The sequence below is a fragment of the Egretta garzetta genome, unplaced genomic scaffold (genome assembly GCF_000687185.1).
Source record: "Egretta garzetta isolate BGI_Z169 unplaced genomic scaffold, ASM68718v1 scaffold112, whole genome shotgun sequence".
In the NCBI taxonomy this organism is placed as follows: domain Eukaryota; kingdom Metazoa; phylum Chordata; class Aves; order Pelecaniformes; family Ardeidae; genus Egretta; species Egretta garzetta.
Genome location: NW_009258884.1, coordinates 870,662 through 898,185, shown reverse-complemented (window position 1 = coordinate 898,185; position 27,524 = coordinate 870,662). Strand labels below are relative to the sequence as shown.

At 42.8% G+C, this 27,524-nt stretch overlaps 1 protein-coding gene across 4 annotated transcripts in view; it reads right to left on the bottom strand.

Moving 5' to 3' along the window:
- The window catches only part of BCAS3 (BCAS3 microtubule associated cell migration factor), a 384,390-nt gene that overhangs the window by 138,534 nt on the left and 218,332 nt on the right, over positions 1-27,524 (bottom strand). The window contains exon 22 of one of the 4 annotated variants that reach the window (XM_035889529.1): positions 26,817-26,858. The exons of the other annotated variants lie outside the window; for them this stretch is intronic. Coding sequence (XP_035745422.1) covers positions 26,845-26,858 — 14 coding nt within the window. The 3' untranslated portion in view covers positions 26,817-26,844. Of the gene's footprint in view, positions 1-26,816; positions 26,859-27,524 lie in introns of those variants that run through there. 4 annotated transcript variants of the gene reach the window in all.

Genomic DNA, 27,524 nt, shown 5'->3' with positions numbered 1-27,524 from the left:
ACCCCAGCTGTGAAAGGGCGTATGCGCACACGGGCTCGTCTCTCATTGCTTCGTCTTCAAATCCGAATTTTAGTGTTTTTTTTTAAAAAATTCTATTTCGTTAAAAGCAGGAAAAACATCTACAGGATTTCAAATTGAGGAGGTCTGCCCGGACTGACGCACTCATCCATCAAATAATCTCAATACCTGGTTTTCTTTCACCAAACAGAGCATAAGCTGTTAAAGCATCAAGAAATTCTCAGCAGCCTGACCGCGTTCCCTACAGATTGGTCCCAACTGACCTTTTTATCTCGGGGACAGAGCTTTAAGTTCTCGCTGCTGCTCCAAATTCACGCACAGAAAAAACCCCAACAATCTGGCCTCCCTGAGAGCTGGCATAGCCAGAAGGTGAAATTAAACATTTTTTAAATGCAAGACACTACAAACCCATGTCTGAATACTGGGAGTTTAATTCATCTGATGCCAAAAAAACCCAGGAATGATTATTTCAAGTTGAAAAGTTGTCATGAAATCACTTCATAATATGGAGAGATTTATAAAATGACTCACCTGCTACCGTAGGAACCGAACACGCTGCGGTGTGTCGCTGGCAGGCAGCGCGTAGCGCAGGAAGTGCTTAAGCACATACTTGACTCCAGCTCCTCGCGTGTTTGAAGAGAAGCATGTATGTAAGTGCTCTGCTGGACTGGGGCCTATATACTGGACGACCATGATTAAAAAAAAAAATACAAGTGCTCATGTTGAAAAATCACAGAATCATAGAATGTTTTGGGTTGGAAGGGACCCCTAGAGGCGACCCAGCCCAACCCCCCTGCAGGAGCAGGGACACCTTGAACCACATCAGGTTGCTCACAGCCCCGTCCAACCTGGCCTGGAATGGTCCCAGGGATGGGGCCTCCACCCCCTCTCGGGGCAACCCCTGCCAGGGTTTCACCACCCTCACTGGAAAGAATTTCTTCCTTAGATCCAGTCTAAACCTCCCCTGCTTCAGTTTGAAACCATCCCCCCTTGTCCTGGCACAGCTGGCCCTACATCTCTATTAAAACATTGGGGTTTAAATCACAGTTTATGATGAGGTTTTAAAGCGTCCTGTTCCTCTGTTCACTACATTATGAGACAACGCAATCGGGAATTAGGGAGAAAAACTTGGTCTAGAGCGATGAAAACCAGATTTTGCTTCTTGGGGAAGAACCCACGGGGCACCCCTCCTTCCTTTAGGTGGCAGAAAAGGGACATTACGCTTAGTGTCAGCACAGTTGGTAGGCAAGAGATTAAGAAATAATTTCAACACCGTCTGTTAAATGTAGGTAAGAACTACAGCCTGACATTAAGCCACCGAAGTTTAATCCAAAGTTAACTGTCCTCTTGCTTCATACTGGAGGAAAAAACAGGAACAAAGAAATATTCAATTTGAGGGGGGCAGGTTTTTTTCCTTTAAATTATTTTCTGGTTTGTACTATGAACCCTTTCTTTTGGTCTAGCTCTGCTGCTTTCTTTATAAAGCAACAGTTTAAGTTAAAGTGACTCCTGAAGCCAACCTCTACGTGTTTTGGACAAGCTCACAACGTGGTTAACATTTTTCAAACAGCTCTCCTCATCACTGGCCAAACCAAACCCTTCTACCTTAAGAGAGCTTCTGTGTTTTGGGGGGTTGGTAGCGCAGCTAAAGATTTGAACTTTGCAAATTAAACTCCCACTGCTTTTAAATGCACTTCTAGTCCCCAGCCCTGCTCCGAGAAGTCCCGTGGCCACCAGCAGGCCAGCACAGAGGTCCATTAGCGCAGGCGGGCTGGGCTGCTGCCGGCAGCCTGGCCACCATGGAGAGCCCCGCTTTGCCAGCGCGCTCCGGCGCAGACGTGCATTTAAAACTACGGGCTGGGCTGCTGCCGGCAGCCTGGCCACCACGGAGAGCCCCGCTTTGCCAGCGCGCTCCGGCACAGACGTGCATTTAAAACTACATTCCGAGGAAAAGGAAGGAAGGAGATGACTTTAAGCTACTATTTTCACTGGTTTTGCTGCTTCAAAACCAAAGATGACTACTAAGGAAAAACATTCGCAGTAAATTTCACACAGAAAAGCACTGAAGAACAGTTCATGAGCGAAGCTACGTTTATAGGGGACTTTGTAAGGATGAAGTAAGTTAACACCAAATAATAAAAATTGAGGCCAGTGTATGCATATGTACATGGCAAGGCACTAATTCTTCCAACGCTGTATTTATAGAAACAGGAGTTTCTATGTGATTATGATCATATTTAACAAGAACTCTACCAAGCAATGTAACAGGAGGAAGAGGAAATTTATCCTAAAGGCAAGTAACTGAGAAACGCTAGGAGAAGAGCATTAGTTTAGTACGACGTAAAGCCAAAAAATTAAAATAATTAAGCCACAGTAGTGCAACTTCAGTCGTTTCACCTATCTCTGCTTTAAGGAGAGAACCTCTTTCTTAAATGGAAAATTCTACAGTGAAATGATGGACCTGACTATTAATTAACCAGTCCTGTGCGTCGAACGTTTCCATTTGGTTAATCTTCTGGAAAGAAGTTACTGTTTCATTTTATGAATTCTTCTTCTTTGCTCATTACATGAAGCTCTCAGCAAGTCTGCTACTGTATAGTTTATTTTTCAGTCTTTTCTTTGGTCTTCCCCGTTCAAGTTCTTGTTCAGTAACACGGATCAGTTGTGCTTTGTTGAGCAGTTCAATGAGATTAAATCAACAATATGCTTTAAACTGCCAGTACATAAGTTAAAATTTACCTCCCTTCATCCACCTTTTGCACTTCAGAATTGTACTCCAAGAACCAGAGATAGTAATTAACAGACAATATGCTTATCATTTAATTACTAACATTTCTAAGAAAAGCTCTTGCTACCTGATGTTCTTTTTGCCACTTCTTGTTTAATGCACAACCCTTCCTCCTGTTTCTGCATCCGAGACATTCTTGTGCCTCCACCATCACGGAGATATTTAGGGACCTGTTCCAACCCACCCCATCTTAGTCCACAGGAAGAGGAATTTGTTTACTTGTTACAAATGGAGCTAAAACTGTACCGAAATACGCTTTAAAAGAAACCGACGGAGTTCAAAAATTCACATGAAGACCTGTTGTTACAGATGGTGGCTTTTCTTTGCCGAGAAGCCTGCAGATTACTGCCACGGGAAGCTTGCATTCTTAGCCCAGCTCCGCATTTCCCTTGGACAGAAAATTGGCCTCAAGTAACATTTGCCTGCTTATTCCTCTAAGCGCCAGATTTGTTACAGTGAAAACACAAACATGCTTTTTTAGGTTTTGTAAGCTAGATTGTATGCCCTGAAAGAGAAGGTTATTTGACCTGGATTTTGGACTTGAAATTATTCAAGCACATCCCATGGACGTTACCAGTCTCAGATGCTTCCCTACCAATAAATCCATGTTCTTGTACTTGAAATACTTGACATTTTCTCTCACCTTGCTTTCTGCTTCTATCAACCTCTGTAGAGAAACAAATTTACAATACTATTAATATATATGTTCCAACTCCTGTTACTTGTGAGGGTTTCCAGCAGTAACACCACCATACTCAAATAGCATTATTCTTACCCATACTAAGCCTTACAGGCGATAGAAATTACAGGGGTACATCTGAATTATTATTTTGCATGCACAGCTACCCTTTAATGCAGAGGTCTTAACGGCCATTTTGTGTTTCAATGCAATGCATGCCTTCATCTTTTAACTTGATACACCACCATCATCATCTACTGCTTTCTATCTCCCACCCTGTTTAGGCTAACCAGATCCCATTCAGTTCTCTGATTTTATTGAATTTTGTTTCGCAGAAACTAAACAAGTAGGCGCTTTAGAGAATTAACTCTGTCAAGACAGAAGTCTAGTGACAATCTGTAGAAGAAATGACACTGCTTGGCTTTGACATTACCGTGTTCTCTTTCTCCCTTCAATGCTGCGTTTTTCCATGGAGCTCACTTGCCTGGCTGGTAGAGCTTAGCTCAGACATCCATCTCTAACATTGACCCCTGATATCTGGTCTTCAAAACCACATTTCAGAAAGACAGGAGTTAAGAGAAAAAAGTTCAGAAGCCTGAGGCTTGCAACAAAGAAGAAACAAAGCAGTTTATTAAGAATTTTATTAATCTTCCTGTTAATCCTTTACAGTATTATACTTCGAAGATGTTCTTCTCATTTTTATATGTATTCTTTTAAGCTGTAAAAGTCTCAAGGTATATTTTTCATTAAAAATAAGTCAAATTACTATGTCTGAGTAAAAACGTAGCTTCATTTCTTCAGTAAATATACTCTTAACCAGCCACTGCAAAGCCACTTCAGCTTTCTCAAACGCCCTCGGTGCACGTTTCCATTTCACATCAGCACTCCTCTTGCACCACAGCACCCTTATCTCTGCGGAGATGGCTGGCCCTGGATGGGCCGGTCGGTGTTTCCAATTTCCTTATATAACAAGGCTCCAATGTGGGGAGGAAGTGGGCAGATACTGAGAAATCAGGGAGGATAAAAAGCACTAGACCTGTAACCTCCGAGGTCAGGGGGTTATGACTTCAGGGCCTAACAGTAAGGTGGAGGGATGTGTTCAGGTAGTTTTAAATTACCTTGTTTTACTGGTCTTTTCCAAGAGGAAGAGAGATAAGATCAAACACAGAAGATTAATATCGCATATATACCCCCAGCTAACATGCCCATTACTTCTTTTTTCCCCAACTGCAAGTAGTTTGAACATTCAGAAGTTGAAAAATATTCTCCCTCCTGCAACATAGTTTTTTCATACTTAGAAAAGCCGCAATGCTAACAAGCTGTCCAGGAACTCTTTTAGCCTCTCTGCAAATAATTACTTACAGAACCAAAAGATGAATTTGGAAGACCACAATACATCTCTGTCTGTCAAATACCGACAGGTGTGGGTACATATATGACAAACTGCAAAGGGAAATTATCGCTTTAGCCATACAGGTAGGATTTTATGTATCTGCATATGCAGCAGCAGGGACAGAAACCCCCTCCCCATGTATGAGAAGCAGCAAAGTCCCCGTTTCCAACTTGGATGCCCAAGTAATGACTTCGTGATCATCAAAGAACTGACACCGCTGGCCAGGATGGCATGAAACAAAGAAGCCACGATGTAAAATTAATGATCGCAAAACACCATCAGCGACCGTGAAAGGATTTCCCTGGTATCACCGTACGGCTGGCAACGATGCTGAAGGAAAGAATGTTTAATGGTTCACGGCTGCCTGAGTTGCTGCTTGCCTTGTCGCTCCAGTTGAGATTTAGCGTTCCCCACCGCAGCAGCAGCAGGGTGTTTCTAACAACACCTACTTTTGGCCAGAGGAGGAGTTTGGCTACCGCAGGTTTTGGTTTTTTTTCTTTTTTCTTATCTGCAGAAGACATCAACATAAAGTAAAATAGAAAATGACCATGGCCATCACTGCAGGTAAGTACCAATCTTGTAAACTGCTAAGGAAAACCTTAAAGAAAAGTACAGGCTGCAGAAAACTGTCGATAAAGGGCTTGATTTTTGTCAAACTAAAACAAAAATGTGGACTTTCAACCTGTGATAGAGAGCACCGTGTTTCACGTTACACATGCTGAAAGCAACCTGCATGTTCTTCCGAACAAGAGAAAAGACCGATGACTATTCAGAAGATGGTAAACAACTGAAAATTCCGTTTCTTCTTTTCTTAGGTGAAATTAATTTCTTCTATGAAAAAGAAACAACTGTGATCTTTTCTTCGCCTCTGAAATTCAGTGAACCTCCACCTTCACGGACAACTTTGGAAAGAGGCCTCAGTGACCCAGGACGTCCTTAGCTGTTACCCAGTGCCAGTTAAAGGGACGTTGTCCAATTCACATTACAAACCAGCACTTGTAGAGTTATGCACAATGCACAGGTCGTGAGCAATGTCCTCGGCAATTTACAGGTTAGAGTTCTTGCTAAAGGACAGATACAGTACTGAAAGAGAAATCTCACGCGCTCTGCTTCCATATAAATTCACTTTTATAGAAGATTTGCCTCAACAGCAAAAGATATCATTAGTAAATCAGTCCTGAAAAACGTTCTTCTAATTGTGTTTGGATGAAGGCTACAGAACGTAAAGGTCTGTGTTTGCTCAGTTGACGCAACGTGCATCTATACGGTGATCTCTGCATTTGTGTGATGACTTTGAAATCACTGCATCGCGCATCACTGCAACGGTCTCCTCCGTACTACAAACCCTAAATCCACATTTGCGAGCTCCGAAAGGCAAACCGCTCACACTTAAGCCTTTTTTCACCAAAAGTTTTCTGCATCATGATATGCAGTTGTTAAGGGTAGGATTCTTCTTGGACTTGACAGATAAAAAGGGGCTAAAAGCACAATTTCAGGTAAAAGCAAGTTATGGGAATAAACCTGATCTGCCAGTTAGAACTCAGAGGCACGGCCAGCAGACTTCTTTGTCTCTCCTTCCTTCGGATCCGACTACATAAATACTCAGAAGACATGAACGGAGCATAAATCTTCACATGATTCTTCAATCTGTCTACAAATGACCATGACATTACATATAAACTAGTCTATATAACATATATGCTTCCCTTTTAAACAGTTAAGGAGTGTATCAGACACCGTGATAAACACTGAAAACCGAGCGTGAATACCAATAAATGCAAGCCTTCCGTCTCGGAAACTCTTCACTTATTTGATTAAGTTAGGTGAAAAACAGAGCAGTCATGCTTGTAGCTTTTCTTCCTTTTTCCTTTCCTCCACTCTTTTTATTTCTAATGCGAATCGGAAGTCTATGTGGAGCAGCCTGGCTAGCCCCGGTCTAACCTCCCCATCTGGAAGGGAACTAACCAGCCTTGGGGCTACTTCCAACCCTTCCCAGCTGTTGGGTTTGGGTTTTTTGTTTTTGCGGGCTTGAGAAAGCATATTTATATAAATGATTGCCATATCCTTTGCCAGCTGTTGACCCTGCTCTTGTCCCGGTTGGGGCATGTTTTTCATTTTTAGCGGCCACAGACTGGAACTGACCCTGACAGAGTTAGCACGCTATGCAAACAGCTTCACGCGTTCTTGCTGTGACAGATAGGACAATGGCTGCCCAGTGCAAGCCGCCGGACCGGTGTTTCCCTTTGGGCTAATGTCACACAGCCCCGAGCTGGAAGTAGCGGGTAGAAAAAATAAATGATGAGATTCACAGCACCGGCGGGAGGCTTCCTGTCCCCAGCAGAAGCACTTGGTGATTTCAGATACCGCTCTTATTAGCAAAAAGGTTAACAAAAACACACGTGAAAAGGCCTTTGCGCTCAGCCACATCTCACTTTAGGTACCCCAAAGTTCCTGAATTGAACTGTCAAAACATTCCTGAACTATTGTTGTAGACCTGGTTTTCCTCCCGTGGAACGAGGAGCTGATGAATCTTCACTAAAGCCCTTGAAAAAAACTGCAGCTAAATCATCAGCTAAATAATACTAATAAAAAAAAAAAATCAATTACAACCTGCAATCATAATAACTTTAAACTGTCAGATCAACGCATGTGACAAGGAAAACTGCTTTCTGCATATCCCAAAGCACGGCTCTGGCAGCTTATCCAGCACGCTAAACACACCCGCGTCTCCCGGTCACCTGTAGCTGCGCTGAACAGGAATGTTTGAGCTCTTATATTAAAAAAGGGGAATGCTCTTAACAAACGCTTCTAAAGAAGCGGCCGTTACTCACCTTGGCTGTTATTAACTAATGCTGCCGAAGTTAAATGGGACACAGAGAGTGAACTCCAGCCTTTACAACCTTCATAAGCATTATCAGATTTTTTGATATTAAGTAGAGGTGGCACATGTGTTCTGTTTAGTATGCAGAAGAGCCTCATTTTATTCTCAATGCACAGATTTAATTAAAAATAAATTTACTGTTAACGCTTAAAGTGGTGCCAAGATTATCCAAACAGAAGGTTTATGATACTTAATAATTGATAAGAGGAGGGAAATTCACAGATTGCAGCTGATTATTATTTAGCAGGTCTGTTTGCAAAGGTGAAAGTGGCATTACAGCTAGCCAAAAGGAGACAAAAATCCTTTCTTTTATCATTTGTACGTTTAGAAAAATCTGAATTTAGCCAACACCTTCTAGAAGCATTTGGAACAAAACGGATTACAGATCACGACAGCTACACTGATTACTTCAGATAATATTGAAGGTATTCAAAGTGTTTTCTAAGACATCGGCTTCAGTCCAATTCCACACAAGGCGAGTTTTATTTACTCTTTTTTTTTTTTTAATATCAGCACATAGGAGATCAGCTTCTTTAAGGCAGTGATTCTCAGCTTGGATTTCAAACCAGCTTTAGCACAATGTGCCAGAAATTTCCACAAGCGCTGAGAGAATTAACTGATGGGATCTTTGAAGCCTCTCTATCCCAGATTAACTAATGAAAAATCTGTGAAATCACAGTTCAATCTTCTTTTTTTTTATAGGGCTGGATGTGTTTGCAGGGGTTGGGATGACAAGATGCTTCCAAGCCATCTGGCTCCTCACCCAGGATTTGATTCAGAAAATTAATAGTAACACCATTGGTGTGCACATATTGCAACAATCCAGAGATCTAGTCCTGTTACACAACCGGAGGCAGAGGTTTTGTAATTCCCCGAATAGGTTACGCAGATTGAAAATGAAAACATTTTCATAAAATCGTATGAGTAATGAGTGAGCAATTTCACTGAACACTAAACCTCAGGCTGCCCCGCGCCGTTCACCCCTCTGCGCTCTCCGAACGGAGCCGCCTCCTTGGGCACAGGTCACCGATTCACTTTCTGGTGAAAAGCCTGACTTCGAGTACTCCCCTCAGAAGGAAAAGGGAAAAAAAAAAAAATTTTTTTTTCTACTTTCATGTATTATGCAAATATAATATCTATAAATAATGCGGCTTTGTGCTTTCGATAAGTGCTATCCAGCACGTATCTGCCTATGAATTCAATTCTTCTTTTAATACTATCATATACCGCATACATTTCATGGATGAGCAAAAGATCCATTAGAGAGGCAGACTGCGAGCTTTGTTAACAAATCAAATTCCAAACAGCCAAACAACAGGACTGTGGGAATTTAAAGGCAGCTTTAGGTAACTTTCTTGAGTATAATTCAGAAAGCCCATGATTCTGTATGAAAAAAGAAAAGCTTTTTGGCAGAAGCGCTGCTTACCGGAACAGACTTGGGGTTGAAAGAAACTTGTATAAATTATCTATGTTAGAGAAATTGTGCATTAAAAATGTTACTTTGAAAGATTATTTTAGTTTGGTTCAAGATGAACATCTTACTCTATTTTACATAATTCAAAGCTTATTCCTATTAAAATTCATTAGATCTGTGTATTCAAATCCACTAGGTATCTTCGGAAACACTCAGCGAATGTGTTTAACCGCAACTGTAAATTTTCAGCTTTCTTTGAAGGTTTCTAAGCAGAGATTTTGGACGCCGCGGCAGAGATTGCCTGGCAGAGGAGACAAAAAGAGCTCTCAGGGAAACACCGTTGTGTCAGATGCATGAAAAAGATGGGAACAGAGGGAATTTCCAACAGGTACATTAACTTTCAGAGAGCGCAGTGGTGAGGAGATGCTCAGGACTGTACATGATTCAAAACACAGTGTAACTTGTAAATACAGGGAACATTAATGGGAACGGTTTTGTCTCTTTTACCAGCGCTGATGGATTTCATGGCGGTGCGGTAACAAGTTGAAATAGATAGGTGAAGTCTTGTACGCCTCTTTTTGTTATGAATTTTTAACCCCCTAAAAGGTTCCAGAAAACACAGTATACAAAGTATATAATAAAAAAATTACTTTGCCTTTAGAGCATTAAAAACAAAAGCTTCTACAAAAGTCAAGGAGGTGAAAGATCCTCGGGGAATTTTCTTTTCCCTTGAACCCTCGCAGTTGCAAGATGTACGCTCTGAATAAATCAAAGGCTTAACAAGCCATCCTCTGCAAACACGTCGGCCAAGATATTTTGAGCAGCCAGCAACGCTCCCGTGTTTTCTCTCTCACTGCTTATTTGGAAACACCTTCGGGGGAACTGTTTTTAGAGGGCTGCACTTTCTCAAAAGCAGGTCCCTTCAACATGCCGGGCTGCACACCCAAATGCCTCACCTCTTCTGCAAACCCTGATTTCGGGTTCTTCGTGATAGCCTGGGTTTGCACGTTCCTAGAAAAACCTGACAAAAGTGGAAAAACCTGCGTGTGAAAGAAAAACTTCACTTTTTTTTTTCTTTTCTAAAAAACCTCCTCTACCCCATCAGTTCTGAGTTCAGGTTTCAATCACTGCCCGCCGATCTTTTTTATTTCGTGACGTGTCGGATTAGTCCGAAGCCAATGGAAAACTCCCACTGCTTCCAAGCAGAAGGGAATTAAGCCCTAAACGAACAGTTTTACTTTGGTACGAAGATCAGGAAGCCCAAAAGAACAGATAGACATAGATACAAAATCTAAGACACTTAACTACCCCCAGAAAACTGCAAATTAAAACCCTAAAAAATATCTTAGAGCCAAATGACTTGAGATACAAAAGTTTCACTAAGCTCGGAAGGCGCCAAGGCCCCGGTACGTACAGGGCTGCACTATTTGCTGCTAAACTTAGGTTAATAGCCGATGACCCCTTCCATTCTTAACCTCGAGCGCTGACCTCCTGACCTACCCCCAGTGACGGTGTTTATAAGCGTGTTGCCACTGGTGTAAATAAAAAAGGAACACAATGTGCTGAAATTGTTACTGGCGATGACAACCGCCACGCATTTTACACTGCCAGTGGGCAAACCCATCAATAAATAACTCCGAATCTGCTGTTAACGTGTTTAGAGCTTCTTGCAACGATCCTGTCGTTTTTGCTGGTTTTCCTCTACACGTATCTTTGTGGGATGAACATAAAGCTTCCTTAAATAAGGAGGGCAGCCAAAAATAAGGCAGCCTGTGGGTAAGGTTTACCATTAGCATTAGCCAGCAGCTGGAATTTCTACCTTCCAAGGTACTGCTTCAGCTACGAAATAAAGCATGGATATACGCTGCACCAGAGATCAAGCAAACCGGTGTGCTTGCTAAAACCTTCAAAGTAAAAAAGTACAGGATGAAAAGACAGACTTGCGGCGAGCCTGCCTGCGGGTATGGTGAAAAATCCTGTTCTCCACACAGCCCACCAGGAGCAAAGCAAAGCAAACTTTGTAATAAGTTAACTTTTAAAAAAACCTTATAGAAATGCTTTGCGGAAAAATAAGACAGAAGGGCAACCCTAACTCTCACCCACCCCTTCTTTTTAAAAACTATGTCTTGTTTTTTAGTGAAATAATTTGTTTCTAAGTTTTTTTAATTGCATATTCAATTTAAATCCAGATCAGAATTATAAAGCGACAAGTAAAAGTCTTTAAAAAAAATGCAATCGCATTTTACATCAATTCAAGCACACTGTAACAGACTGGGAAATTGGTTTGTTGTAACAGTGTTTCGCTGTGAAATTTGTGTGTTTTATTGAAGATATTGAAACCGCACACATACGTTCATTAGTTTATGTGAATTACTTCCAATTAGAAATTACACCGAGTATAAATGCTCGCGCAGCTCCCTTCGGTAGGAGCTCCGAGGACGGTGGGACCATGCGGGCCAGCTACGGCAGGGTGCCCCTTAACACCCAACGCCCCGCTGCCGCCCCGGGACCAGGCCCCTGGCATCTCCAATCCCCTGGCTGCTCTCGCTCAATGCTTCAAATGAACACAGGGAGAAGAAAAACCAAAGGGGAAACAACCAGCCGAAAATTTGAGACAGCTTTAAACGTTTCTGAGTTGAAACGGTCTATTCTGTTCATCTAATCACCTAACCCAACTTGTTAAGGGACTGCATGAAATACCCCTGCGAAGGTCAACCCCATGAACAGCACAACAACCCCAAAACGTGCCACGGGGAATTTTTCCTGACAACCGGCTGATCAGCAAATGCAGAAAAGAGTAACATCGAAATGTAAGTCCTTCCAAAAGTCCTGCTTTATCAGCTCTGTTCTGGGCCCGGGGCTCGCTGGTTCGCCCAGCTAACGTGCAGAATCTTTCACGTCAACGGTGAGCAGCTGAAACCTTTTTCCTTTGTTGTTGTTGTTGCTGCTGCTACAATTCAATGAGACAAAAGGCACACGAGCCTGTTTTTAAAATGAACAAGTTACAAAAATGATTATAGTAGATGTAACAGCCTATAAAATATCATCAAATAACAGTCATCTGTCTTTCTCAAAAAGAAAAATTAGATTATGTGTAATCGCAAAATCTAATTTACATTTTCCTATTTCCAATTTAAATTTCCACTTTTATGAAATATTCTCTGCTTCAAAGTTGTGCCTGTGTAAAAGATGCTTTGACACGCTCCTAATTGATTCGTTTTACACTATCAAAAGGATAACAGTGATTTGCAAAAGATTTTTTTTTTCTGTCTTGCACACATCTCTCATTTGCCCATCTTAATTCAATTAAAGGAAGTAAGGACGGTTTGACCGATGAATGAACCATATTTTAACTGAGGACATTTCTATGTAAACTGGAATATACCAACCACTAATTCTCAGCCAGTTACTTCCGATCTGCAACTTTTATTTTGAAAGGTCACGGCATGGTCACCGAAAAGACAGAGGATATTAAATGCTGGCAAGCATTTCAGAATAACGCAAAACTACGGGCTGATATCAAAAGCAAAAGATTTTAAACTCCGATGCAATTTATATGCAAACATTCCGCATTTATTCCTACCGATCGGTGGAGCTGGAAGTTAAAACTTTAAAGAAACCCCTCTCCCCACTCCATGCACTGTAGGTCTATTCCTTGGAAGGACAGTAAAGAAAACACAATTTTTCTGTTTCCCATAGGCCTCATATTATATTGGTGGTAATTGGAACACCCAGGACACTAAAAATATCACTTCTGTGCTTCTTGGTGGGTTGTTAAGGAAATATGTATAGAAACACTGAGCCCACCTACCAAAATTTATTTGCACAAAGACAAGGCGTGAAGCACGTGGTGAGCTCCATGACAGGTCAGCACGTACCTGTTATATCCATGTTATATCCATGTTAACCTGGAGATGTGACTTCTGCTGCCAGCAGCAGTACAACCCTCCCATTTGAGTTGCAGCCTCTACACTGACCTGGAATACCCTGGGATATCGGTATATATTTAAATCCAGCAAAGAGGTTGAAAGTGGAACAGAAAGCAAGAATCTTCAGCTTCAGTGCTTAATTTAAACACTTTCTATTATTTTCCAAGGATCTAAAGGAAGTGGTGTCATCCACCTTGTACACACCAAGAAAGTTGTGAAGGTAACGAGGGTATTTTTTTCTGCGTCAAGTAGAAAAGTTCTTCATCCTCATCCTTTCCCCAGACACGGGCACTTTGCTGCTCCCACACTGCAAGGTGAGAGGAGAAAAATTCCTTCGAGTTCAAGAGTAACAAAGCAGAACGGATTGGTCTCATCCAAACGAGCAGGAGCAGCACAGCACCGGGTGGGCTCAGGGGTGGGGAGGCTGGGTAACATCAACACTTTCTGTAAAGTATTATTGGACAAAGACAACATTTTGAGGAGAAACATATATTAATATATTTACAGGACTGTACCCTTAGCACCTTTTGGACACTGCTCTTAACCTCACTGCTTAACAAGAGAGGTGCTACAGTCAACGACAGTGGAGAGAATGTTACAATGAAGGTATTTTTTAAGGAAATAGTTGCATGCTGAAATGAGGGTAAACACAGGCCTACTGTTTCAAAACAGCAGCAAAGGCTGAACTTTTATTAAATAAACATGGCAAACAAGCCAGCTCAAGCCCATGGGCAAGATGCTCTGTCACCAGAGAGGTGAGGATGATGAGGTGTGTCCTTGACCAGCCAGTTGTGAAGGCCCTTCTGAATCAAAAGGCAGCAGGGAGAACCTGAGGGGTTTAAGTCTGAATTTCCACTGAAGAACAAAGCGTGGTGGGACACGTCCACACCAATGACAGAAAAATTCCAGGTGAATGAGAACTAAATGCACTTTCTCTCACTGCCAAAGTGGCCACTGCTGCCTTCAAGCTCGCTTGAAGATCCCTAATGGCTAAGTCCTGCTACCAGACCCTCCTGACAACAGATTACCAACCTGAACAGCCTCACTTCAAAAATGCAAATTAGAGTTTACATAATTTGCTTTTGTTTTGTAAGCCAACATGTTGCCAGAAGACCTTCAGCCGAACCGGTGTGCGCTGGTGAGCCAGAAGCCATTTCTAACCAGCCACCAGAGAAACGCAGAAACCACCAAGTGGAAGATGCACATGACCATTCTGCTTCTGCTTTTCAGGTACAGGAAAGGAATTAAGAGACACACGGCTTTCCCCCAAAACAGATCTCAGCCAAGAGTTAGTAGTTTGCTTTTTAAATTTTAGAGCAGTGGCGGAACTTAACTTGTCCCTTTACCTAGGTTAAAAGCAAATGTGATAAATTGTAGTTAGGGCAGTGTCTATACTTGCTCACAAAATTAGTTGCTGAAAATACACAAAACCCCTGACAGGCTTTAGATCTCACGTTTTAGCAACCAGGTACAACCTGAGTCACTTCTGAAAACCTCCCGTTTGCACGCCTCGCAGCAGAGACATCTCCCATCAGAGCCGTGCTCGGGTCCAGCCCCGACCTCTGTCTCTTCACCACCCACGCTGTCCTGCTCCCTGCCAGGGGTCACTCGGCATAACGATGGCGGTTCAAAGCTGGATAAACCACACCAACATCGCGCTACAATGGTGGTACAAAGATGGTCTTCTCCTGCCCAACAACTTGGCCACAAACTCCTGGTTAAGCTTTGGCATGAGGCCTAACCACACCGTTTCTTCTGAAACGGAAAATGTGAATTGTGCGAAGCGCCAAGGCTGTTTTCCAGAAGCAGAGAACGATACTACAGGGGACAGGAGCAAATTGGTTTTGGGGAATGTTACCATGAAAACACACCAAGAGGTGGCCAGAAGAACAATCATTGCTTCAAACTGTGATGGGGCCTTGGGTGAATTAAAACGGCCAAACTCTGACCATGCTTGCCGAGTATCGGCAGAGCCCTTGTCCAAACCCACAGAACTGCACCACTGCAACCGAGAGGTTAATGGGGCGCCTCCCCACTCCTTGCGGAGTGAGAATTACTCCTTACGAGTAAGGTAGGCAGAAGGCGGCTATTCGTTTTGGCTAGCGTTATAAATAAAGAACATCCAGCTTGTACGACGGGTAAGAATTATTCCCATTTGTGAGTTTTTCCTGGAGTGAGAGCAAACTCCACTAAATATTCCTGTCTGCCTCCGTGTGCACAAAGAGCCCGGAGCACATAAATCTGTAGTAATATTGCTCTTCGAAGGACCAAGACATATATCCCGATGCCCATATGCTGCGTACACGATTTAAAGAAAAGACCGCTCTGCAGGAGCAAGCCCTGGAAGTCATTTTGGGGAAGGCACTGTTGCTTCTGCAGCAGCGTCTCAGCCCCGTTACCGGCCCGGTGGACGGTAACCGGTCGGGGAGCGCCAGCGCCGAGCTCCCCCAGCACCGCCCCGGCCATGCCGCTGTGTTAATGACCTCGCAGCAGTAGACAGATCCAGTCCTTCTGCTTTTCTTTCTCACTGAATGATTTCCCTAAAGCCAAAGCTGGGCAAAATGCCACTAATGCTGCCGTAAAACTCCCGCTGTGTTAGGAGGGAGGCAGGCGACTGAGGGTTAGGAGGTAATCAAGCTTACAGATTAAGGCTCACTAAAGCTACAAGATCAGCACAGCTCGGGGTGTTTATTAACTCTTTGAAAACCAAGATGTATTATTTCGTATCACATTAATATAAAGGACGTTTTCTAACAAAACCTGACAGCTGAACTATTTTGCACGATTAATTCTCACTTGTGCAAAGCTAGGGGTACAGGAGCAGCGCTCTTTAAACCTGTTTGGATCTATTTCATTATAAAATGCGCTTCAAACTACGAGACTGGACGAGCAAAAGGCTCCTGAGAACTACAGAGGAGTAAAATTTGCTAATTATTCTTCCATTCAGAAACACTGCTTTTTAAATTAAACAAGGTAACCCGAAAGTCAACGAGGTAATCATACTTCTGCCCCCTCGGTGCATTAAAGCTGGGACCTGGGGATTACTCTTTTTTAGCAGTGCAGAATGGGTTAAATTCTGAATATAAAATGAGGTTGCTGCAATCTGGGTGTTTTTTGTTTTGTTTTGTTTGTAACACAAAGCAAAATATACTCTGCAGATGCTTGATTAAAATGCAACAGCTGTTTATGGCGGTGCATTTTCCGCTAATTTACTAGGGCAGATTTTTCAAGGAGCCTCGTTTTATTGCATCTTCATTTGCATAAACATTCATATACCAGAGCTGTCTGGCCACTTGTCCCTGGCTCGTCTAATATTTCAGGTTTAAATTCAAATTCAACTAAGCCATCCACTCCCATAAAGGGAAAAAAAAAAAGTTTTCAGAGTCAGGTGTTACACCTCTGTCCCCCGAGCCAACCTGTGCTTTGTACGTATTTAAATTCTCAATCCAAAATATTTCATTTTCTGGCAGCGTACGCAACTGGTATTTAATCTGCTCTTCACATCTGTCTGGGTAGGCCTGGTGCCTTTTTTTTTTTTTTATATTATTATTTCCCTTTTGTTTATTTGATCTATTACATTCCTTAAGCTTGACGACTAATCCAAATTATTAACAAATACAAAAGGGTTTATGTAAATTATTATGATGAACAAAACCAAATCACAATTATAACGTTGTTAAGTGAATTAGACAACAATGGCTACAGCTTCCCTATCATAGATTGAGGCGGATGAATTTGAACTTTATTGACAGTAGCAGCAGAAAGCCTTAATCGCTAAGCACCAGTACAGTCTGGTTTTCATAGGGTAATGACCCATCTATATATTCATAACAAGGGTCTCATTCATCATAATTCATATAAAAAAAGAAAAACTTGCAAAACTAACGGAGGGAATGTGTGAAAAGTGATTGGATGGGCAAAACTGTATGGGGCTGGAAAGGCCTTAATTGATTTTATTGTGCTGCGCCTAAGCCTCCTCGCACAGTCCATCAGGTCTGTATCTAACTGCGTTTCAATTGATTTTCACTGATAGGCTTCTTTCTTACGTCTAGGGCTTAAGTACTAAACTAATAAAAGGATAAAAGACTTTGTAATACAGATTTTGAAAATAACGTGCGCACATGATTCCTACGGAAGAAAATGGTACGGTATGTGTTTGTCCTACTGAAGTGACTACAGCCAAATGTAATAGAAAAAAATGCAATTAATATGAAGAAGATTACTAAGGGGGAGGGAGAGGGAAGGGGAAAAAAAAAAAAGGAAATAAGGAAAAAATGTTCCTTGGCTAAAATCAGCTTGATTGTAAGCAGACTTGACTTCAATGGAGTTGTACCTGCTCACATCAGGGGTGATTCTTACCGATATCTCAAGCTTGATTGAAAGAGATTATAATTCACTTCAGATGTGGGTTAGTTCTTCAAAATTTTAAATAATGAATCATCCATTTTCTGATAAAAGTATCTAACAAACATTTCCTGATAAAGCTACCTAAAGCAAAATGAACTGGTTTTTAACCGGGTTTATGTAATCATATTCTTGGCCTTTAAAATATATTGATTTTTAAAGCATCTACCTGTGGCAGTAACATTACAACAGATACAAAACTCCCTTTAATGCAAGCGGGCGTTTGTAGCACGGTTCTGGTAACAGCTCGTTCAAACTCTAGAATGTTGCTGAATTGGGCTTCCTATCCAACGGCCACGACGAAGCTGGAAAAGGTGCCTGCTGCAGGTACAAAGCGATAGCTCAGTTGGAATAACTGGTTACAAAAGCACCAGGTTCAAGGGAATGCAGATTAAATGCAAATACCCAAACGCAGGGGAAAATTCTAAAATTTGGGAAGTGAAAACATCTTCTGAAAGACAGTTTTCCGATTTTTTATCCTACATACCCCGCCATCATTTGCCAATACCACTGCGAGCTACTCTATCTGCTAGTCAGATGGTCTGTAACATCTGTATAACAAATGATAATGTATAATAGTTGTTCTGGTTTTGTGTTCCTTTACGAGGCTTGGTGTTGATAATCTCCAAAGCACACCCATGATTCTTTAAATTAAACATAAGAATCTTGTCTCACAGTACAGCTAGGTTATCCATGTGTAAGAGCCCAAGCCAAGTAATTACACATCCGCTCAAAGGATTAGACACATAAGATTTCTTTAAATTTTTAATAAAACTGCACAGCTGTTGTAGGGGAAAAAAACTCTTTTGTTCTAGATTTTTAAAAACCATTAAGCTCAAAGCGATTCACAGTTATGCTTCAAGAAAAGTACTTTAGAAGTATTTCTGTTAGGCACGTTTTTTAGTAATTTAACATCACTTTAACCTCATGGCGACAGATTTGAGTCAGGAATAACCTAAAGGAAAGTTATTTGGTCAAGTCTTAAAGAACATTTCTCTGCTTTTACCAGAACACCTGCAAATGCATTTAACTTCACAACATAACCACTTACAGTGCACATTAGCCAGTGCACGTAAAACTGCATTACATTTGGTTTCACCAAGGTAGCTGGTGGGACAGCACCACAGGGTGGGACATAATGGCCACAGCCCCCCTGACAGCCTTTGCTGCCCTGGGTCGGATTGCCGCGGGCTAAGTGCTGCAACTGAGAAATAACCGCGACTTGGGAAACGGGCAAGGAATTGCCCAAACGCTGCAGCGACCAGCCAGGGGATTCGGCCCCAGCAGCTTTCCCAGAGCTGATGGTTCAATCAAGACAGAGGTGCGGGTGAGGTGGGCCTCAGCTGCTCTGAACCCACACATTGCTGGAGGTTCACCAGACCGCTGCACGACCAACACCGCACCATGGATGAGAAGTGGCAGCGTTAGCTGAAAGGCGTACCCGAAAGATGAAATCCCCAGATGTGCGTTCCTCAAAAGATAAATGAGTAGCTGGAATGAAGTCAGGACCTGGCACTGGTGACATAGGCAGAGATAGGGAGAGTGACACCCAACGGGTGACAGCATCCAAACAGGCTCTAAGCAAAATCAGGATGAGCTGGAGAGGACCAACAGACCACGCTGGCTGAACATGACTAAGAACAAGCCCTCGATATGGCCTTCAAACGCTGTGCTTCCAGAGGAAAGAGAAGGAACAAGCCTGGACAACGATGCCAATAGGGAGGATGGACGGTTCAGAAGAGGGGGAAGTTCGCGAGGACCGTAAGCGAGAAAGGCAAAAGATGTATTAGCAGAAAGTGTGAGGTCAGGAAAGCAGAAGCCCGAGCGCCCGCCGGTTAGAAAGGCTGGGGTGAAAGCCCAAGGCCTCTCCGTCGCAGGATGGCGATGGGTTGCCTGGCGTGGCCGCGCTCCAGCACGCATCACAGGGAACAGGAACATTATGCCGTTCAGCGCAGCGGTGAGATGTTGTCTCAAACATGCCTACCAATACCCGTGTTCAGGCTGAAAAGCTGAAAGCGATACAAAGCCGTCTGACGAGGGGAACAGCAACCCTGGCTCAGGTAAGGGAGCGAAAGCAGCAGGGCTTCTTCCCATTTCAGCTGTAAGCCAGGACGAGTACGACCGCGCTCCGCAAACGCTCCAGGGACATAAGCACTAAGGAAGGAAAAACTATTTAAGTTAAAGGACAGCATCAGCACAAAACCAGGTGCACCTTAAAAAATTTCTAATCATCAAAGAAGCAAGAAGTGTGGGGGCAGCGCTCTGGCGTGACGACGGGGGGACGCGGGACGTGCCGGCCGGGGCGCTGGCTGTGCTACAGCGAGCCTCATCACCCAGCCTGGTTTTCCAATTCAAATATTTTACAGGCTTTGTACCTTGGTGTAAATTTACTATCATAAAACTGGTGCAATAATATGCAATAGTACTAAACAACCAATACCCAGGATTTGCAAGATAAAGTATGGTATGCGGGTATATTTACAACAAATCTAAATCTCTAAAGATTTTAATGAACTGCAGCTGACCTTGATCAGTGATTCAAAGCCCAGAGCAGCTTCTACTCTCTCACACATTACTAACCTTTGCTACAACATTTATCAATTTACCTTCTTGATCTCTCAAGCAGGTCATGTTTTCTAATCAGCCACTAGCTCAAAGCCCTACATCCCAATTAAATTACTGAATGAAGACATGCTGGAATGTAGGCTTCTTTATAAAGAATTAGCCCCAAAATACACCTAAATATTGGATTTGCCACGTCTGAACAGATTTTTTAAACATTCCTATGTAACATGCAAGTTGCAGACACACATCCTCCTCAGACCTCGAACTGTTAATGTCATCCCCGAAACACGCGGTTTCCTTGCATGTTTTCTATTTTTGCTTCCCCAAGTGTTCCGTGCATAAATACTGACCTGAGCTTTAAATCACCTACGCTGAGCCCTGAGCTCTTTAGACATTGGCTTGTCTGAAATCTTAGGGTACGAAAAACTACACAGATGTTTATTATTAAGCAGAAGAGTAGCTTCACAGACTTAGAACTATTTGCACTCAGACACTTATTAAAACGTCCACAAGATCCGAGCCTATTTTTTTTTCCTCTTTCAACGCAGCATTATGTATTGAAGTTGCTGTAGAAAAAAAGAAAGTGCAGAACGTAGGGCCGTAGGGCTCCTCGCAACCCCTCTGGGCAGTGTGTCTGCCGGCGGGCTCCCGAGAGCCCTCTTCCCAAGGGGCCTGGGGCCACCGCGACCCCCAGCATTTTGGCTGGACTACGGGCCACTCCTCGCGTCGGTCTGAAAAGCAGGGCGTGCAAACGTTGCTTTCTGCTGCCGCCTCCTCTGCGGGCCAGGAGCAGCGGTGCTGACAGACCCCGCGTGATGTGCAGTAGCTCATCCGCACACACACGGTAGCTCTGATGCTTCCTGGATTTGATGCACATGTTGAGAACGACTGTACCCAGCATGTGCAAAAACACAGTCACACAGGAGGGGGAAAAATGGTAACAGGGAGTACTGAGCTTCCCAGCAGCCCTGCTGGATTGCTAAATACCAGAAGTGTCGCACCCGTTGCTGTTATTTTTAACAGAGCATTGCTGCAAACACAGGTGAAGAGAAGGAATCCCCTGGCATTTATATTTCTTGCCCCGTTTCTAGTTTTCACCACTTTCACAATTTGCAATCGGTAATGACAAACACTGACAACCCCCAAATACCCAACACTTCTCCCAAAACACACAGAACTGAGTCGGAATTGCAGTCACAGAGATGAGGGACATTCAGAGCATCGAAGCAGCACCAGTTTCAGACAAAATTCAGATTCCAGCAGGGCTTCCTCTGATTTTGAAAAGCAACTTGCTCGTGCTGACAGCCCTAGCTTACAAATGGCAGCACGTGCTTGTTTCTACCAGACTCGAGTCTTCCCCAATCCCCTCCTTTTATCAAACTTGTCACAGGAAATTCTGATTCAGTCAATAAGCTGTATGGGAATTGTGAAGCCAGGTTTGCATTTTATGCAACATGAAGAATTGGGATTATTTTAGGTTTCATGAAGGAGGAGACTTCAATTCTGCAGGTGCTGCCTACTAAGAACAGCTTTGGTACTGCTGAATTCAACTCATCCCTCCTGTAAATTTGCTTTTTAGCTCTAGTGCCAGTCTGTGCAGCACCTAGCATCTACCACCACCACCTTTCCTGACTGCCAGTATTTTCCTAAATAATTTTTATGATAGAATCATTGTTTCAAAACGTAAAATACACACACAAAAAATGCTGAATTCTGATAGCAAGAGAGGCTGTGCGTACACTAAAGCTAGGGCAGGTAATGGCTATCCCCATTTAATTGCAAGGTTATCCTAACTGGAGTACAGCAGTGGCTCTACCAAGCCCCACGTAGATAAAATGCGTAACCACGGCCTCCTCCTGAGCCCCCTGTGCTACGCTGGTACCACTGGCATTCACTAGAGCAGGGGGTCCCAACCCCCACCGAGGCAGGGCCACGTGCCAGCAAGGGATAAGAGATCTCAGCAAGGCAGAGGGATCCGAGAGGTGAAAAAGGATGAGAACTCCCTGAATTAGGGAAATCCAGTCAGGTGAGCAAGTATCGGCTCGTTCAAAGAGAGATGATGGATTCAGGGTGAGAACAGCAAGCCGGTCAAACACTCCGTTAGTTTTCTATTTCCATTTTCTTTCTAAATGCTAATACTTCCGTTACACGAGGAGTTAAATTTGGATGTAGAAAATACTTCTGATGTTTAAAAAAAGAGAGTGCTGAACCCCAGTACTTTGGGGATTAAATCTGCTGACATCTCTGGCCCCTTGTCCACCCTGCTGCCCATCTCTGTATCGGGTCTGTGCATCCCGGTAAAACTGCCGGCATAATTTTTTTTTCTTTAAACGCAAGGGCTCTGCCAGGGGTAAACAGTTTGGGACCTCTTTGCTTAAGGAGTACTTCAGGATACATAAGCCTCAAAGGTATTGTATTTTGATGACTGCTGTCACTAGAAAATAAAAATATGTTGCAAAACCAGATCCCTGATAGGTGGGAGAAAATACTACTTGGTCCAAGTTTAATTTATTTGTTGACAGAAGAGATCTACTGTGCTTAGTGTAAAGTTCAGTAGAAATACATGTAATACAGATATCTAGAATCATAACTGCAATAAAATAAGCTCTGCATTTATCTGGCTGTTAAATGCAATTCAAAATGTATTGGTAAAAAGGAATCAAATTTGGTTACGGCATAAAATATATTTCTTGCCTTACAGGAGCAACCTAACCGAGTTCCATTCATCACGACAAATCAGTGCTGTTAATCTCTGCCCGGTGACTCTGTTTACAAGCGGCGTGCAGCGGCACACGGCAGCAGCGGCCGGGGAAAGGGGCTGCACTCTCTACCTTGCAACGAATCCAGAAAAGAGCGAGCAGCAGCTACAAATATCATTGCCCACAGCAAACGTCAGCCCTCCAGATGGCTTGCTTCGCCGTTGTTTTCAGTTATTATTTTTTAAATAAAGACATCAGCTGACGTTCAAGTCCGGAGTGGATACTCCCAGGTTCAGTATTAGCCAGAGATCTTTTATGCTGATCCACTGAGCTAAAACACGGGGACCCAGGCAGTCACTCCACAACTACTTTTTATATAGTGATTTTAAACGGTGACAATAATCATTCAGAGTGAACATTTGTGACAAAAAGAAAAAAAAAAAAACACCAAGATGTTTCATCAGTTCCTCCAGATGCTACTTCAGTAAGTTCTTCTCGAGGAGGACCTACATTAAAGCACACGGAACACTTTTACTTACTGTACATATCTCTTTCCTAATTACAAAGCCATAAGAGCAAGAGGATTTCCTTGGTGAGAGATCCAATATGTTTCTTTTTGCCTTCAGCTTACTATGCTGGCTACTGAAAATATAGTATACTAAAAATGAAATAACTTTCCCATTTTAATGTGGTTATAAGCTTCCTGCTAGGCTGCGACCTAATTGAGACTTTTGATCTTAGCTTTTTCAAAACATGTTATTCTTCAGAGTCTGTAAAACATTTTAACTACAGATCTCCTGCAATCATTACTGAAAGCTACAGGGAATAAAATAATAAAGGAGGGGGGGGGAAACTCAGTTTATCAAAGTCAGTGGAAATACAAGGTATTAATTATGCTAAATGAAGAAATATGGGCATTTGGTTACTTTTGTGGGTCAGAAATATTTTAATCTGGCGCTGCCAGCCAGCTGCCTCTCCCTGACCTGCGTGCATCTCTATCAGCTGCCGGATCACATCAAAGCAGAAATAAGTGAGGAAAGCAGCGACCAGCGCTGGGGCCCCGCCGTGGTACCAAGGTCACAGATTTGACTGAAACCACCACATTGTTATCAATTACGATCACTGATAAGGACACGACCTTTTCTGAGGCACATAAATGGGGGGATATTCATGCGACTGCTTTCCCCCAAACCGCGCTTGGCTCGCTTTATGTGCCGGTAGGGAGAATAAAACTGCACAGCAAATTTTAATTCTCAAATGGGTAGAAGAGTGAAAAATATGACCCAGAGCCCACTGCTGATAAGATCCACTCAGCTCACCCGAATGCAGCTCCCTTGATTCGGTTAACCCAGCCAAATACACCACAGAGCGCAATTAAAGCGGAGGGGAAATTGTATTTCTACCCTACAGACGGCTCTTGTGAAGTTTCATCAAAGCAAACCCCAAAATGTCTTTATTATAGCGAGACCTACAGCAGCAGCACATGTAACTGAAAATAAGTAGTGTTATACAGTAGTAAGTCACCTAGTAAAATAAAAGTATATTTTCAATAAAGATTAGTTCTGCATTTTATTTCTTAAAATTCTTTGATCAAGTAATTTTGAACTATATAAAACCAGCCAGACCTCCCTAGCTTAGCATTCCTTAAGAGATTGTTTTGCTGCACACAAAACGCTACGGTTTCATCTAACTATACTTCAGGTGACGTTCCTCTTGTTAATTTTAAATACGAAGCAGTTTTTGCTCACATTTGTTGCAGACGTATTAGTCTAGAGAAGAAAGAAGGCTCCAGATACAGACTATCCTATTTCCCAAACAGAATGAAAACTATTTTTACGATAAGCTAACCACAGTACCCCAGCATTTCAAGTTTTCTCAGAAGTAGTGCTGAAAAAATGCTACAGAAAGGCGGGATAGAGCTTAAATCCTTAATGATTCAAAATGCCAAGTCCCCATCGCATTTTGAACGAACAAGAAATGAAAATGTTAACACTGTGAATCATCTTGGCTTTTGCAAGTCAAAAGTCAAACACTAACTGGTTTACTCTGCACGCCCAAAGTATTTACTAGCTCTGACTCAGATTTAAACTGTATAAAATACAATCATTCTGTACTGCAAACCAGTTCTTGTACATACAAGAGGGGTAATGAGGTGAAACTGGAAGGTACAGAGCTATGTCTTTCTGATCTACCTACAGGTTTGGATTTTACTCCTTTTTTTTTTTTTCCTTCCTTAGGGGACCAAAAGAACCATATAGGGTGATAGGGAATTAAAGAACTACGATTATTTCATGTACCTTTTGTATTTAGTAGGAAGTTAAGCATAGAAAATATAGTCAAGGAGACTCCTTGAAAGCCTGTGGAGCGGTTAAGGGAGGAACAGTAGGATGGAGTCTTTAATCCTTTAACAAACTTTACTGTCTGTGCCAAGAGGCAGAGAGAAAAACACATTTTACATTTTATAAATAGTCGTGAACATAAGCTAAAGCATTTTGCCACTTCTGGGAAATCAATAAGCAAAAACAAGCCACTCATTTGCAAATAATTTATGTGGCTTTTTTTGCTAATGCAGGACAATCTCTCTGTGAAAAGGAGGGCAATAACTTTATTATGCTCATAAATGCAATGCAAAGCAAACAGAGACTGATGCTACTTCTGTATATGCTGAACAAAAGGCTCAGCTTCGATTAGATACCGACATCAGAGAGACTGTGGAGATGCACAACTTGTTTTAGTGCGGCAAAATTAGAGAGCACATGTAGCCAAAAAAGCCACAATTATTTAAAAAAACATTAGATAAGCTGCTATTTGTCAATGCTTAAAACTGCAAAATGTGACACAGGAACGGTATTTTTCTGGAGACCTGCGAAACACCTCTAGGAGCTGCCTCGCACGCCCGCACAGAGGTGGATCTGCCATCCCGAGGCTCTGGATTTTCCCCATGGAAGGAGTGCAGAATTAGGCCAATTATCATTTAGCCTGCCTGATCATGCTCCTGAATCTGCACGAACAAGCGCCATGGCACAGATTTTGCTCCGGTGCAGGGGGAAGACTCAGCCCCCACTGGTCAATCATCACTAGACGGCTCCTTAGGTCTGAAGATCAGTATGTAGGGCAGGGAAAGGGCAGATCGTCCTACCCAGCGGCGTGGGACACTGGCTATGTAATGATCATCACCCCCCCAAGGTGGCATTCCCTCCCACCCAGCAAAACCCCCTGGTGAAAGGCAGGGGGAGAGGTTTCGGCGGCTCTGCTGGGAGATGCCCTCTGAGCACACCTTCCCTGCGCAGGGTGGAGCCTGGGCAAGCCCGGCCTGACACGGCCTTTGCAGCGATGCCTGTGTGGTGCCTGGAGCTTCTGGGCAAACGAGAAGGTCCTCTTTTTTCCAAAGGTCCAAACTTCAACAGAACCTTGCTTTGAAAGGGAGACAGACAGCGATCAGTATTCCAGTGCTGCAATTCTCCTCCAGGAACCCAGCTGACAAGTCCATAATACCGTCCAATCTGCTGTATATCTCCATTTATTTTGTTTAAAGCTTAGCTATTATTTTATAAAAAGGAGGAAAAAAAACTCCAAGTAACTCACATAAACTGAATATTTGACATAGGTTGTTAATGCATTGTGTTACTGCTTCGCTTACAAATGTCTAATTTACGAGAGCAGCTGCGTAAAACCCTTACAGGAAACATCAGTCCAAGCGCTGCACAAAAGTTAGCCCTCTCCTGACCACCACAGAAACAACCGATAGAAAATACAACCCAAGACTGCTTGAAAGTGTTTCAGAAAGTCATCAGCCCTCATTACGGATTTGATGGTCCTATTTCAAAGGACAAAATTCTAAACTTTTCAAAGGCTAAAAGGTGCCATTCCCTCCCACCCAGCAAACCCCCCCGGTGAAAGGCGGGGGGAGAGGTTTCGGCGGCTCTGCTGGGAGATGCCCTCTGAGCACACCTTCCCTGCGCAGGGTGGAGCCTGGGCAAGCCCGGCCTGACACGGCCTTTGCAGCGATGCCTGTGTGGTGCCTGGAGCTTCTGGGCAAACGAGAAGGTCCTCTTTTCTCCAAAGGTCCAAACTTCAACAGAACCTTGCTTTGAAAGGGAGACAGACAGCGATCAGTACTCCAGTGCTGCAATTCTCCTCCAGGAACCCAGCTGACAAGTCCATAATACCGTCCAATCTGCTGTATATCTCCATTTATTTTGTTTAAAGCTTAGCTATTATTTTATAAAAAGGAGGAAAAAAAACTCCAAGTAACTCACATAAAACTGATATTTGACATAGGTTGTTAATGCATTGTGTTACTGCTTCGCTTACAAATGTCTAATAAATTACGAGAGCTGCGTAAAACCCTTACAGGAAACATCAGTCCAAGCGCTGCACAAAAGTTAGCCCTCTCCTGACCACCACAGAAACAACCGATAGAAAATACAACCCAAGACTGCTTGAAAGTGTTTCAGAAAGTCATCAGCCCTCATTACGGATTTGATGGTCCTATTTCAAAGGACAAAATTCTAAACTTTTCAAAGGCTAAAGAGGGGAAAAAAGATTTTCCGTTTGAGCAAGAGAAAGGCAGGGGAAACACACAGAACATCCATGATTAAATAAAAACTCCTGTGATTGGATCTGACGACCATTTTACAATATTAATGCTAATGGATTATCATCCTCTTGTTTGCATGTTTAACTTTGGTTTCCATGAAAGTTGCTTGTACACAGGATCAGAAGAAAACGGCATTTTAAAGACTAAAACCAAA